Below are 17,073 nucleotides of genomic sequence, written 5' to 3'. Positions count from 1 at the left end.
CACTTGAATGCTTGTTAAGAAATGCAGTCAAGCTGAAGGAGTCCTATCGGCACCACCATCCGCCGCCTCAGAAGGGGGAAGCAGTGCACTGTCAACACCGTGTATGGTGGGGATGGTGTGCTGCTGACCTCGACTTAGGATGTTAAGGATCTGAATACTTCGAAGACCTCCTCAATCCCACCTACACGTCTTCTTATGAGGAATCAGTGCCTGGGGAATCTTTGGTAGGGCTGGGGCTGAGGTTGTCCGGAGTTCCTGAGGTCTCTAAATGCCGTGGGGCTCTCTTGGTTGACAAGACTCTGCAACACTGCAAGGACATTGGGGGTGGTGCCTCTGGATTGGCAGATTCTGCACTTTAAGAAGGGGAACCGGAGGGTGTGTTCTAACTATCGTGGGATCAGTCTTCCTCGTAAGGTCTATTCAGGTGTACTGGAGAGAAGGCTACTCCGGATAGTCAGACCTCAGATTCAGAAGGAGCAGTGTGGTTTTGGTCCTGGTCGTGGAACTGTGGACCAGCTCTATACTCTCAGAGTCCTTTAGGGTGCCCAACCAGTCTACATGTGCTTTGTGGACTTGGAGAAGGTATTTGACCGTGTCCCTTTGGAAGTCCTGTAGGGAGTGCTGAGAGAGTATGGGGTATCGGACCGTCTGATTGTGGCGCTCCCTGTATAATCGGTGTTAGAGCTTGGTCCGCATTGCTGGCAGTAAGTCGGACCTGTTTCCAGTGAGGATTGGACTACGCCAAGGCTGCTCTTTGTCACCAATTCTGTTCATAACTTTTATGGACAAAATTTCAAGGCGCAGTCAGGGCGTTGAGGGGATCCGGTTTGGTTGCTATATTTGCAGATAATGTGGTCCTGTTGGCTTCATCTGGCCAGGATCTTCAGCTCTCACTGGATCAGTATGCTGCCGAGTGTGAAACGACTGGGATGAGAATCAGCACCTCCAAGTCTTAGTCCATGGTTCTCGCCCGGAAAAGGGTGGAGTACCATCTCCGGGTTGGGGAGAATATTTTGCCCCAAGTGGAGGAATTCAAGAAACTCTGAGTCTTGTTCACGAGTGAGAGAAGAGTGGACAGTGAGATCGTCTGCAGTAATGTGAACTCTTTATCGATCCGTTGTGATAAAGAAGGAGCTGAGCCGGAAGGCAAAGTCCTCAATTTACCGGTCGATCTACGTCCCCATCCTCACCTATGGTCATGAGCTTTGGGTTATGACCGAAAGGACAAGATCACGGGTACAAGCGGCCGAAATGAGTTTTCCTCTGTCGGATGGCGGGGCTTTCCCTTAGGGTGAGAAGCTCTGTCATTCAAGAGGAGCTCAAAGTAAAGCCGCTGCTCCTCCACATCGAGAGGAGTTAGATGAGTTGGTTCGGGCATCTGGTCAGGATGCCTGCCGGATGCCTCACTAGGGAGGTGATTGGGGCACGTCCGACGGGGAAGACCCAAGACACTTTGGGGAGACTATGTCTCCCAACTGGCCTGGGAACGCCTCAGGATCCCCGGAAGTGGCTGGGGAGAGGGTGGTCTGGGCTTCTCTGCATAGGCTGCTTCCCCCGCGACCCGACTTCGGATAAACGGAAGAAGGTGGATGGATGGATGCTTGTTAAGACTGTTACTATGTATCCTGTTAAAATAATACAGGTGAAACATTTACTCTGGAACCGATTCATTCCATAACCGTTAATTCCGATTAATTCCCTAACCTATGTCTCTGGTGAGGATCAAGTGATGCTAACCATGTCATTACAGGTCATGTTTGTTGTTGAGGTCAGAGGCTGCAGGTGGCGCTGGCTCGTTTTATTGCCACCTCATCGCTAACAATAACGACCGCAGCTGTTTGTCATGTCACAAACTTGTTGCCAGCGCCTACCGTGAGTCACAACTAACAGACACAGCAGGGAGGCCTGAGGGTCCATCATCAGCGTCGACTTTTATTTTCTAAAGTCTGCAAGTGTGACGTGTTTAGTGGCAACACGTCAGCCCAGAAATTAACAAAGTCCTGCATTTATTTCTCTCGCGCTGGCAGTTGCTAATCTGTTCTCTTATCTCCTGGCACAGGGTTGTTGTTGTTGCTCAATATGATGAGGATGCACATTCCGGAAAAAGGCTCCAATAACAGTTCCCTACTTGATGTGCGTGCAAGGGTGACGTGCGCTTTCACATCCCTCTAAGGCAGGTCTTCCTTGTTGTTCTGCACACACCTGATGTCATAATAATCACTCGCCTTCCTACCCTTTTACAGCAGCCAAAAGCTGCAATAACTTGATTTATGGCCAAAACAAGCGTTTGATCCAGTGTTGCTCCTCCACTGTAAGTTAGTCGTGTTTACATTGTGTCATATTTGGCACTAATATAAGACTTTGAACCTTTTTGTGTGGCTTAACTACAAAAACCTGCCACTGGGATCGTCACTTCAGGTTTTTTGTGATGATGTCACACATTCACAGTTTACTGCGATACTACGCCGCCCAGCCAGCAAAACTGGTCGGCTGTAGTATAAATTGGGACTAAATTCTTTCTGTGGGCGGCATCCAGTTTCCATGCACCATTCCAGTGTTTTTTCCCTGACAAACGTGTAGTACTGTACTGCCTTTTATTACCATAAAGCATGTCGCTAGGAGGTAGTGCAAATATTTCGATACCCTGTACATTCTACAAAACCCAAAACCAGTGAAGTTGGCACGTTGTGTAAATCGTAAATAAAAACAAAATACAATGATTTGCAAATCCTTTTCAACTTATATTCAATTGAATAGACTGCAAAGACAAGATATTTAATGTTCAAACTGAGAAACTTAATATTTTTTTTGCAAATAATCATTACCTTAGAATTTAATGGCAGCAACACATTGCAAAAAAGTTGGCACAGGGGCATTTTTACCACTGTGTTACATGGCCTTTTCTTTTAACAACACTCAGTAAACGTTTGGGAACCAAACCAATTTTTGAAGCTTTTCAGGTGGAATTCTTTCCCATTCTTGCTTTATCTACAGCTTAAGTTGTTCAACAGTCCGGGGTCTCCGTTGTGGTATTTTAGGCTTCATAATGCGCCACACATTTTCAATGGGAGACAGGTCTGGACTACAGGCAGGCCAGTCTAGTACCCGCACTCTTTTACTATGAAGCCACGCTGTTGTAACACGTGGCTTGGCATTGTCTTGCTGAATATAAGCAGGGGCGTCGATGATAACGTTGCTTTGATGGCAACTTATGTTGCTCCAAAACCTGTATGTACCTTTCAGCATTAATGGTGCCTTCACAGATGTGTAAGTTACCCATGTCTTGGGCACTAATACACCCCCATACCATCACAGATGCTGGCTTTTCAACTTTGCGCCTATAACAATCCGGATGGTTCTTTTCCTCTTTGGTCCGGAGGACACGACGTCCACAGTTTCCAAAAACAATTTGAAATGTGGATACGTCAGACCACAGAACACTTTTCCATTTTATATCAGTCCATCTTAGATGAGCTCAGGTCCAGCGAAGCCGACGGCGTTTCTGGGTGTTGTTGATAAACGGTTTTTGCCTTGCATAGGAGAGTTTTAACTTGCACTTACAGATGTAGCGACCAACTGTAGTTACTGACAGTGGGTTTCTGAAGTGTTCCTGAGCCCATGTGGTGATATCCTTTACACACTGATGTTGCTTGTTGATGCAGTACAGCCTGAAGGATCGAAGGTCACGGGCTTAGCTGCTTACGTGCAGGGATTTCTCCAGATTCTCTGAACCCTTTGATGATATTACGGACCGTAGATGGTGAAATCCCTAAATTCCTTGCAATAGCTGGTTGAGAAAGGTTTTTCTTAAACTGTTCAACAATTTACTCACGCATTTGTTGACAAAGTTGTGACCCTCGCCCCATCCTTGTTTGTGAATGACTGAGCATTTCATGGAATCTACTTTTATACCCAATCATGGCACCCACCTGTTCCCAATTTGCCTGTTCACCTGTGGGATGTTCCAAATAAGTGTTTGATGAGCATTCCTCAACTTTATCAGTATTTATTGCCACCTTTCCCAACTTCTTTGGCACGTGTTGCTGGCATCAAATTCTAAAGTTAATGATTATTTGCAAAAAAAAAAAAAGTTTGAACATCAAATATGTTGTCTTTGTAGCATATTCAACTGAATATGGGTTGAAAATGATTTGCAAATCATTGTATTCCGTTTATATTTACATCTAACACAATTTCCCAACTCATATGGAAACGGGGTTTGTATATACATATATATAAATACATATGTATATATATATATATATATATATATATATATATATATATATATATATATATATATATATATATATATATATATATATATATATATATATATGTATGTATGTCTTAATTAGATTATCCAAAAAATGGTGCTCGATACCGTGGTAAAGCGCAATATATGTATGTGTGGGAAAAAAATCACAAGACTACTTCATCTCTACAGGCCTGTTTAATGAGGGTTTCCCTCATTCATCAGGAGATATATCGATAGATAAATCTCCTGATGATTGAGGGAAGCATATATATATATATATATATATATATATATATATATATATATATATATATATATATATATATATATATATATATATATATATATATATATATATATTTTTTTTTTTTTTTTTTTTTACACTATTTTTTTAAATAGTATAATTTCTTCCTTTCCATGTTCTGGGAGAAGTGAGAGAGCAGTTGTGAGGATTCTTGTGAGTCAGTCCAACGTGAAGCATTTTCTAGTAACTTCTCTTCTTTACTGTGTGCTTGTGTGTGTCTTAAAGACGCATGATGTCATGTTTTTAGGTCATCGTCTGAGTCTGCTGTCATCAGCATACTTCTGCACTGAAGCACTCCAACACACACCCATTGGTGAGCTCATGTTTGTATGAATATGTATTTGTTTGATTCCTGCAAGGTGTTGTTGCAGCTGTTTGGTGTGTCGCGTCGTCGTCATTAAAATCCTTTGATGCCGTTAAAGTCTTTATTCCACCTATGCCAATGGGGATCACTTGGAACCAGGTTAGAGCAACACAAAGAAGATGATTTTGCAATATTTATACATATTCAACTCAACCAACACTTTCCTATTTACACAGCATTTGTATTACTTTCAAGTGTTTTTTATTTTAACATTTGGACTAGAATATTTGTTTATTCAGGGAGTCAAGTCGTAACCAGAAGGATGTGGTGGATTATCTCATGCAAGTGCCAAGTTCTTATCCGTGCTCATTGAAATATTGATTTACCAAATGATTGAAATATACAAGATGTGTAAAAGAAAAGTGACTTATCTATAAAATACAGTTCAAACTTTTAAACTAAAATAGGCAATTTCAGGGGAAACGGCGTCTAAATGCTGTAAACGCTAACAGAAATGATAAAGTTAGCATGTTGACAATTAGAAAGTTATATGACTGAGGTGTACGCATACAAAATTAGCTAAACAAAAAAGCTAGCATGCTAATTTTAGCATGTCGAGTGCTAAGTTTTATGACTCTGGTTTACAGCAGCAAAATTGGCAAAAAAAAAGTTAGCATATTAAAGGCCTACTGAAATGCGATTTTCTTCTTTAAACGGGGATAGCAGGTCCATTCTATGTGTCATACGTGATCATTTTGCGATATTGCCAAATTTTTGCTGAAAGGATTTAGTAGAGAACATCGACGATAAAGTTTGCAACTTTTGGTCGCTGATAAAAAAGCTTTGCCTGTACCGGAAGTAGCAGACGAGTAGCGTGACGTCACAGGTTGTGGAGCTCCTCACATCCGCACATTGTTTACAATCATGGCCACCAGCAGCGAGAGCGATTCGGGCCGAGAAAGCGACGATTTCCCCATTAATTTGAGCGAGGATGAAAGATTTGTGGATGAGGAAAGTGAGAGTGAAGGACTAGAGGGCAGTGGGAGCGATTCAGATAGGGAAGATGCTGTGAGAGGCGGGTGGGACCTGATATTCAGCTGGGAATGACTAAAACAGTAAATAAACACAAGACATATATATACTCTATTAGCCACAACACAACCAGGCTTATATTTATTATGCCACAAATTAATCCCGCATAACAAACACCTCCCCCCTCCCGTCTATATAACCCGCCAATACAACTCAATCCCACAGCCAATACACACTCAATCCCACAGCCCAAAGTACCGTTCACCTCCCCAAAGTTCATACAGTACATATATTTCCCCAAAGTCCTCAAAGTAACGTACGTGACAGGCACATAGCGGCACGCACGTTGGGGCAAGCGATCAAATGTTTGGAAGCCGCAGCTGCATGCGTACTCACGGTACCACGTCTGCGCATCCAACTCAAAGTCCTCCTGGTAAGAGTCTCTGTTGTCCCAGTTCTCCACAGGCCAATGGTAAAGCTTGACTGTCATCTTTCGGGAATGTAAACAATGAAACACCGGCCGTGTTTGTGTTGCTGAAGTCGGCCGCAATACACTGCTTCCCACCTACAGCTTTCTTCTTTGCTGTCTCCATTGTTCATTGAACAAATTGCAAAAGATTCACCAACAAAGATGTCCAGAATAATGTGGAATTTTGCGATGAAAACAGAGACTTAATAGCTGGCCACCATGCTGTCCCAAAATGTCCTCTACAATCCGCGACGTCACGCGCTGATGTCATCATACCGAGACGTTTTCAGCAGGATATATCGCGCGAAATTTAAAATTGCACTTTAGTAAGCTAACCCGGCCGTATTGGCATGTGTTGCAATGTTAAGATTTCATCATTGATATATATAAACTATCAGACTGCGTGGTCGGTAGTAGTGAGTTTCAGTAGGCCTTTAATGTAAGCATGCTAATAGTTAGCATATGTCAAGTACCGATTTATAAGACTCTGGGGCAGGAGTGTCAAACTCACTTTAGCTCAGGGGCCGCATGGAGGAAAATCTATTCCCAAGTGGGCCGGAATGGTAAGATCATGGCATGATAACTTAAAAATAAAGACAATTTCAGGTTGTTTTCTTTGTTTTAATGTGGCCAAAAAAATAGAACAAGCATATTCTGAAAACGTACAAATCACAAATAATCCTTTGGACAAAACACTTCAAGTTTGTTGAAAATTCTGAGGAAAGTGGTGCGGTTTCAAAAACACAATGAGCTTAGACTTGATCTCAGTGTATCTACAAAGCCAGGATTAAACTTTAAGTCACATTTTTTTCTGGGACTGAACAAAAAACACAACATGTAAACTCTTCTAGGTATCAAATACCTCCTTTGTCATGTCCACCTATCAATCCAGTGCTAACTCAACAAACCGTAAGAAACGGAGGTAAAAAATTATTCAAAAGGGTTAAGTTCACTTTTCTCGTGTTTGACAGAGACATTTTGGGGGAGTAAGGTTGCCAAATGACCATGTGTTCAAAGCAGAAGACATAAAACGGCAGGTTTTAAGTTCCATGTGGGTCGAGTAGGAGGAGCCACAGTCCCCTTTTACTGTGTACCTCTTGCTTGGCATCAGTATAAACCGTTTGCTTGCCTAACAGAATTGCTATTGTGACATCCAGTGGACACATTTAGAACAGCAGTTTCTTTTGTTCCAAAAAAAAAAAAAAAAGCAGCTAATTTTTAAACTCATCACGTGGGCCGGATAAAACCAGTTTGTACATTAGACACCCCTGCTCTGGGGTATAGGATTGCAAAATTACCCCCAAAAAGTTAGCATGCTATCATGCTAACAGTTAGTATATTTCAGGCACCAAGTTATGACTGCAAGGTAGACGGCTGCATAATTAGCTAAAAAAAAGTGTACATTTTGCTTTAAAAAAGTTAGCATGCTAATGTTAGCATGCTAGCATTTTGACTTTCAAATCGGTTGATAAATGTGGGATGTTAAAGGCATAAATCAAATGGAAATGTATTCTTATTAATTTGAACTATATTCTAACGGCGTGGCTCGGTTGGTAGAGCGGCCGTGCCAACAACTTGAGGGTTCCGGATTCGATCCTAGTCACTGCCGTTGTGCCCTTGGGTAAGGCACTGCTCCCAGTGTCACCCACACTGGTTAAAATATAGTTTAAAAAAAGGAGATAATGGGTTTCACTATGTAAAGCGCTTTAGTCTCGAGAGAAAAAGCGCTATATAAATATAATTCACTTCAATAACTACTCTAATATCTATAAAAAAGGTAAAAATATTTTTAACAAAGTAAAGCTACATTTAAAAACCGAGAAAGTTCAATATATGTTTAATAAAATGTAGCAGTAGTAGCAATTTGTAAGATAAGGTACAACATACATAGTAAAATACTTATAAAACATATTTTGACGTATTATCTTATAATGAAAATAAAATGCTGTTTTTACTATCTACCTATATGAATAGCTATATATATTGATAAATAATACAAATTAAAAATAAAACAAAATACCATTTTATCAAATGCGATGAAATTTTACATCAATTATTTTAAGTTATATCTATGATACCAAATAATTAAAAAAAATATTTACAAAACTATTCAAATAAAAAAAATATATAAATATGAAGTTCTATAGAATACACATGAATGTAAAAACAAACAAACAAAAAGTATAAATTATTTTAAGTTATATTTATGAAACCAATAATAAAAAAATATTTACAAAACAATTCAGATAAAAAAATATATACATTTGAAGTTCTATAAAATACACATGAATGTAAAAACAAACAAACAAAAAATAAAACATTTGGGAAAGTAATTATATTTAAAAACTATGACTATCTGTGTTGGCCCTGCGATGAGGTGGGGACTTGTCCAGGGTGTACCCCGCCTTCCGCCCAAATGCAGCTGAGATAGGCTCCAGCGACCCCCCGCGACCCCAAAAGGGACAAGCGGTAGAAAATGGATGGATGGATGGACTATGTAGTGTAAAAATATTTTTAGGAGTAAATATGTCAGCAGAAGTAATAATCTTTAACATGATTAAAATATACATTTACACTGTAATATAATACCATATTACACATTCTACACACACACACACACACACACACACACACACACACACACACACACACACACACACACACACATATATATATATATATATATATATATATATATATATAATTTAAAAAAATATATATATATATTTTTTAATTATATATTAATTTATAATATACACAATTACTACAAATAAACATATACATAAAACACACATAAATGTTAGAATACAAAAATGATTACAATAAATAATCGGCAAAAAAAACCAAAGAAAACATAAGGATCACTTACATAGTATTTCTGACTCCCTATACCAATATATTTAAACAAAAAAATAACTGTGTACAATAAATAAATATTAGTATTATACACATTGCAAGTTCCCACATGAATAAATAAAGTAAAATGTTATGTTTACATTTCATCAGTGTCATATTATTGTGTGTCTTTTACAAGAAGCCGCAAAGGACCAAATATTGTTCTGACATCGCTTCAATTCTTCAAGCCTCCTCATTTCCATATATGGTCATCTTGCATTCAGTGGGCGTGTCTTTCCCGCTCTGACGTAGCGAGAATACTCAGCAAAACTACAACACCGGTGTACACTAGTGTTCAAACCCACACTCACACACACTCACACAGCCGCCACCGGGACAAGAGGATAACTTTGACTATTTATACATTCTTTGAAGTATTGTTGCTTGTGTATTATTAGTACATGTGCGCCGTGATGATGATGAACGGCGGCAGCACAAGTTTGTGCACCATGGAGGACATCAGGAAGCAAGAACATGACAAGGTCAGAAAATCCACATTATTTTATTTTTACATTAATGTCTGGAGTCTGACTGCACATTTACAACATGCTTCTTCGGTTTAGATATGTTTTTATTTTAAAATAATATACATATGAATTGTTATTATTTTATAATCATTCAAGGGAATTATTCTAATATTGTTTCCTTTAATTTTGGCTGGAATAAAAATGTTTAAAAAAATGAAAAATCATTTATAATGGGTTACTAAAAATTCAAAAATACATAAAAAATCTTTAATGCCATTATTTTATGATTTATAAAGCTAAATTCTCTATATTCTTAAACAACTTTTTAGAAATATGTTGTATTTGATTTATTTTTAAGACAATTCTTATCAGTTCAATTTCAGTTTGATTAGAACAAAAAAAAAACGCTGGATGAAAACAATAAAAAACAAGAATAAAATGTGTTCATATACTAAAAGAAATTACAAATGAATTAGTTTGAGTATTCAACCCAAATCATATATAATTTTGAACGTGTTTAAAATGTATTTAAAAAATTGTTTATAAAAAATATTCCAATATTTTGTTAAAATTTAAATCAGATTCCTGATTATTTTTTTCTTTATTATCCATCCATCCATCCATTTTCTACCGCTTATTCCCTTCGGGGTCGCTGGAGCCTATCTCAGCTACAATCGGGCGGAAGGCGGGGTACACCCTGGACAAGTCGCCACCACCACCAATTTTTCAATACATAAATTAAATGACAATTTTTCTGTCCTACATTTACAATGGACCACTAATCTGAATACATATAATAAAAATATACACGCGGTTGTTGTGCAAGACGTCACAAAACCCTAAGGGTCAAACCACTTTTAATTTGGATGTAATCCAGATTGTGTTCATTAATATTTAACATGAAATACTTGCAGATGTTCAACTTGTTTTATCTCACCAAAGCAGGCTGTGACTTGTTGAACGTTTTTATTTCACATGAATTGTTTCGACTGTTACAGATTTGGAAAACAAGTGTTAAATAACTGAAGTCTCTGGACCAAATTGAGATCTATCTGTTGATTGTAAGTTTTTATTAGTATTATTATTATTTTTTTATTACATTTTTTAACTTTGTTTTTATGCCCTTTTTGTCAAAGAAAACACATTTTTTTAATAAGGCAAACCCACACAATATGCAAAACATTTCAAAGTGGAATATGTATTGTGAAGTAATTGTAAATAAATAATGATAAATGGGTTATACTTGTATAGCGCTTTTCTACCTTCAAGGTACTCAAAGCGCTTTGACAGTATTTGCACATTCACACACACATTCACACACTGATGGCGGGAGCTGCCATGCAAGGCGCTAACCAGCAGCCATCAGGAGCAAGGGGTGAAGTGTCTTGGATGGTAGAAGGTGGGGATAGAACCCCAGTAACCAGCAACCCTCTGATTGCTGGCACGGCCACTCTACCAACTTTGCCACGCCGTCCTCCAATTGTAGCATTGAATAGGTCAATCATTCATAACAGTTTAAAAATAAATGTACTGAAAGGGACTCGCTCAAAAAAAAAATCTTAAAAATAAGTCATAATTATTATTATTTTTTACTTTTAAATATTAAATTTTCTAGATTAACTTCACATTTACCTGTCAATTATTTTTTTATTGTTGTTTAAATAATAATTCATTAAAAAAAAATTGCTTTATGCCCTTTTTGTCAAAGAATTCTTTTTATTTATTTATAGCAAACACACAAAATGTGCAATATTTTCCCCAAAAATATTTCAAAGGGGAATATTTATTGTGAAGTAAATTGGAGCCTTGAATAGGTCAATAAGTCATAACAACATTGATTTTGATTAATTATCATGTGTTGAGCCATTACAGTTAAACAAAAAAAAATCTACTACATTTGTTGGAGATCCAAAAAAGATTCGCTCGAAAACAAATTCTTAAAAATAAGTTATAATTATTTATTAATTTTTTTACTTTTAATATTTAAATTTCTAGATTAACTTCACATTTATCTGTCAATTATAAGTTGTTTTATTGTTGTTTAAAAAAATTAACAAAAATTCGTTTTTAAAATTAGTTTATGCCCTTTTTGTCAAAGAAAGCTTTTTTTTTAATATAGCAAACACACAAAATGTGCAATATTTACTTTAAAGGGGAATATTTATTGTGAAGTAATTGCAGCTTTGAATAAATAAATAAATAAATGATAAATGGGTTGTACTTGTATAGCGCTTTTCTACCTTCAAGGTACTCAAAGCGCTTTGACACTACTTCCACATTTACCCATTCACACACACATTCACACACTGATGGAGGGAGCTGCCATGCAAGGCGCTAACCAGCACCCATCAGGAGCAAGGGTGAAGTGTCTTGCTCAGGACACAACGGACATGACGAGTTTGGTACTAGGTGGGATTGAACCAGGGACCCTCGGGTCGCGCACGGCCACTCTTCCACTGCGCCACGCATTCATAACAACAATGGTTTTGATTCATTATCATTTGTTGAGCCATTACAGTTAAAAAAAAAAAAAATCTACTAAAATTGTTGGAGATCCATTCGCTCAAAACAAAATTCATAAAAATAAGTTATAATTATTTATTTATTTTTACTTTTAATATTTAAATTTCGAGATTAATTTAACATTTATCTGTCAATTATAAGTTGTTTTATTGTCAGCCCTTTGAGACACTTGTGATTTAGGGCTATATAAATAAAGATTGATTGATTGATTGATTGTTGTTTAAAAAAATAAATAATAATTTGTTTTTTAAAATTAGTTTATGCGCTTTTTGTCAAAGAAAACTTTTTTTTTATATAGCATATTTATGGTTTTCATAACAACATTGATCGTGACTCATTATTTTTTGAGCAGTGACATTTTAAAAGTAAATCGACTAAAATTGTTGGGGATCCAAAAGAGCCTCGCTCAAAAAAACATTCTTAAAAATAAGTCATAATTATTATTATTTTTTACTTTTAATATTTAAATTTCTAGATTAACTTTTCATTTATCTGTCAATTATAAGTTTTTGTATTGTTCTTTAAAAATAAATAATACTAATTAGTTTATTTGAAATCTGTTTTATGCCCTTTTTGTCAAAGAAAACTTTTTTTTTTTATATAGCAAACACACGAAATGTGCAATATTTTCTTCAAAAATATTTCAAGGTGGAATATTCATTGTGATGTAATTGAAGCCTTGAATGGATCAATAATTCATAACAACGTTGATTTTGACTCGTTTATAATTTTTTGAACAATGACAGTTTAAAAATAAATCTACTAACATTTTTGGGGAGCCAAATGGGCCCCGCTCAAAAAAAATAAAAAAATAAAAAATGTAAATAAGTAATTTTTTTTTTTTTAACTTAATATTAAAATTTCTAGATTAACTTCACATTTGTCTGTCGATTCTACGTTTTTTTTAAATTGTTGTTTAAATTTACTATATTTTGAGCAATGACAGCTTTAAAGAAAAACACAGCCTGCATGGCATTATTAGTCAAAATTGCAAAAAAAATGTCCTTCCACTTGTTTGCTCTTTTATTCCACTATTTATGTTTTTATTTTGGTAGTATTTTTAGAATGTACCGCAGGTCGTTTAAAAAAAAAAGAGCTGCGGGCCGCAAATGGCCCCCGGGGCCGCACTTTGGACATCTCTGACCTCTCACTTGTGAATCTGCACTGGGACACTTTCGCCTTATCACGCCGTATGTCATAACCTATAAAAGACGTGTCTGCGCCATTACCTTTTATTATTGGGCCATAAAGGGGGTATGGCGTGCAAAGGCCGTTACAGCGCATTCGGGAGAATGATGTGTCACATGTGACATAAAAATGTTTCTGCTACTTCGTTTCTCACGCGCTCCCCGGTGGCAAAACACCAAGTGGATGAGAATTATTGTGGGGAATAATGAGCGACGCCTCCCACATTCAAACCCATGCATCACATGGACACTACATTAGGTACACAATCACATCCACCCCAACAGCTGGATACATGTTTTTAGTCTTGTGCACTTTTATTCGTCTTGTTCTTAATATAAATAGAGCAAATAAAGTTAGAGTTGTCAGGACTGTCCACATAAAAAAAACCTGTACAGGTGTGGTTGGTTCAAAAGAAGAAGCTGAAAAAGGCTCAATTATGCAAACATTCTGGCAGGTGATGTCATGGTAATTACTCATTATTATCATACTAACTCACGGTAACTGGAGCTCTTTTTGGTTGTTTTCCTTCCTGGTGATCAATTAACACGTTGAAGGCAGATAAGAATATTCTAGTATAAATGTTTACCATTGAAAATATATTTAATGTTCGAACTGAGAAACTTCATTTTTGCAAATAATCATTAACTTAGAGTTTAATGGCAGCAACACATTGCAAAAAAGTTGGCACAGGGGCATTTTTACCACTGTGTTACATGGCCTTTCCTTTTAACAACACTCAGTAAACATTTGGGAACTGAGGAGACCAATTTTTTAAGCTTTTCAGGTGGAATTCTTTCCTATTCTTGCTTAAGTTGTTCAACAGTCCGGGGTCTCCGTTGTCGTATTTTATGCTTCATAATGCACCACACATTTTCAATGTGAGACAGGTCTGGACTACAGGCAGGCCAGTCTAGTACCCTCTATATTACGGAGGACACGACATCCACAGTTTCCAAAAACAATTTGAAATGTGGACTCGTCAGACCACAGAACACTTTTCCACTTTGCTTCAGTCCATCTTGGATAAGCTCGGGCCCAGCGAAGCCAGCAGATTTTCTGGGTGTTCTTGATAAATAGCCTTCACTTTGCATAGTAGAGTTTTAACTTGCACTTACAGATGTAGCGACCAACTGTAGTTACTGACAGTGGTTTTCTGAAGTGTTCCTGAGCCCATGTGGTGATATCCTTTACACACTAAAGTCTGTTTTTGACGCAGTGCTGCCTGAGGGATCGGAGGCCCGTAATATCATCGCTTACGTGCATCATCACTGTGGTACTTTAACTTTAACTTAAAAAAAAAAAAAAAACTCCAATAAACTGAAGTCACAGATGTAATGACAACAAACTCTTTTTCAGGACCGAATGCAAAAACACCAGTCAAAGATCCTCTATATGACAAGAGCTATTTTGGAATCTACTGCAAAAATACTAGTCAAAGATCATTACACAGTAGATAAGAGCCCTCTATTGATCTTTAGTGCCTACTACAGAAATGCTAGACAATGATCCTTTATATGACACAAGTTGAATGCTATTTTTGAGCGTCTATTGCAAAAACACGAGTCAAAGATCTTTTATACGACAGGAAATCCTCGCTATTTCTTAAGAATGTAGTGCTGAAAGCTTTTCAAAGATCCTCTATTGGCGCATTTACAAACATGCTAGGCAAAGATCCTTTACATAACTGTTTTTAGGACTCTACAGGTAAAAAAACAGGACTGCTGTGCTGTTTTTAAGCATCTATTGCAAAAATGCTCGTCAAAGATTTTCTCTATCACAGGACTGCCTTGTTATTTTTAAGCATCTACTTCAAAAACAGTCAAATATGTTGTCTAGGCAAGACTGCACTACTGTTTTAAGCATCTATTGCAAAAAATACTGGTCAAAGATCTCCTAAATAACAGGACTGTCTTGTTTTTAAGCATCTGCTTAAAAAACAATCAAATATCTTACAATCAGGAGCCTCCTGCTGTTTTAGGCATCTATTGCACAAACAATGGCCAACGATCCTCTAAATAACAGGAGTGCTGTGCTGTTTTAAGCATCTATTGCACAAACAAGCTTTTCAAAGATCCTCTATTGATGCACTGACAACAATGCACGGCAAAAATCCTTTAAATAGCACGTGCTCTCTGCTGTTTTTCAGAATCTATAATAAAAAAAACACCAGTCAAAGGTCCTCTATGTGACAGAACTGCTGTGCTGTTTTAAGCATATATTGCAAAAACACTATTCAGAGATCCTCTATTTGACACGCATCTACTTCTAAAATACTGGTGAAAGATCCTCCATCTCAAAGAACTGGTCACGGTCGTGCTGTTTTTAAGCATACCTCAAAAACAGAGTCAGAGATTCTCTACTTAACATTACTGATGTGCTGTTTTTTTTTTTCTAGCATTTATTACAAAAACACTGGTCAAATATAGACTAATGTCATCCTTTTAAGTAGTTATTGAAAAACACGAGTCAACAATCTTCCATTTGGCGTGACTGCTGTGCTGTTTTAATCATCTATTGCAAAAACACTAGTCAAAGATCCTCTATATTACTGGACTGATATTGTACTTTCATTGCATTTACTTTAAAAACCGTCAAAGATCATATATATATATCCACTACTGTTTTAAACATGTATTGCAAAAACACTCGTCAAAGAACCTCAAAACGACAGGACTGATATTGTATTTTCATTGCATTTACTTTAAAAACCGTCAAAGATCATATATATATCCACTATATTGTTTTAAACATCTATTGCAAAAACACGAGTCAAAGATCCTCTATATAACAGGACTGCAGTCCTATTTTTAGTGCATCTACTTCAAAATCAGACTCAAAGATCCTCTATATATTCCCTGCTGTTTTAAGCATCGTTTGCAAAAACACTAGTCAAAGATTGATATTGTATTTTCATTGCATTTACTTTAAAAACCATCAAAGATCATACATATATATATATATATATATATATATATATATATATATATATATATATATATATATATATATATATATATATATATACACTACTGTTTTAAGCATGTATTGCAAAAACAATAGTCAAAGATCGTCTATATAACATGACTGCTATTCTATTTTTAGTGCATCTACTTCAAAATCAGAGTCAAAGATCCTCTATATATTCCCTGCTGTTTTAAGCATAATTTGCAAAAACACTAGTCAAAGTTTCTCTATATTACAGGACTGATATTGTATTTTCATTGCATTTACTTTTAAAACCGTCAAAGATCATATATATATATCCACTATACTGTTTTAAACATCCATTGCAAAAACACTAGTCAAAGATCCTCTATATGACAGGACTGCGATCCTATTTTTAGTGCATCTACTTCAAAATCAGACTCAAAGATCCTCTATATATTCCCTGCTGTTTTAAGCATCTTTTGCAAAAACACTAGTCAAATAACAGGACTGATATTGTATTTTCACTGCATTTACTTTAAAAACTGTCAAAGATCATATATGTATCCACTATACTGTCTCAAACATCTATTGCAAAAACACTAGTCAAAGATCCTCTATTACAGGACTGATATTGTATTTTCATTGCATTTACTTTTAAAACCATCAAAGATCATATATATATATCCACTGTACTGTTTTAAACAT

At 36.6% G+C, this 17,073-nt stretch overlaps 1 protein-coding gene across 1 annotated transcript in view; it reads left to right on the top strand.

The window, feature by feature from the left end:
- The first annotated feature begins 9,556 nt into the window (after positions 1-9,556).
- The window catches only part of tuft1a (tuftelin 1a), a 37,662-nt gene continuing 30,145 nt past the window's right edge, over positions 9,557-17,073 (top strand). The window contains exon 1 of the mRNA XM_061982591.2: positions 9,557-9,744. Within this exon, the coding sequence (XP_061838575.2) occupies positions 9,664-9,744 (81 nt within the window). The 5' untranslated portion in view covers positions 9,557-9,663. The remainder of the gene's footprint in view (positions 9,745-17,073) is intronic.

The sequence above is a fragment of the Nerophis lumbriciformis genome, linkage group LG21 (genome assembly GCF_033978685.3).
Source record: "Nerophis lumbriciformis linkage group LG21, RoL_Nlum_v2.1, whole genome shotgun sequence".
In the NCBI taxonomy this organism is placed as follows: domain Eukaryota; kingdom Metazoa; phylum Chordata; class Actinopteri; order Syngnathiformes; family Syngnathidae; genus Nerophis; species Nerophis lumbriciformis.
Note: the sequence above shows the minus strand (reverse complement) of the source record. Positions and strands in the feature narration are given on the sequence as shown.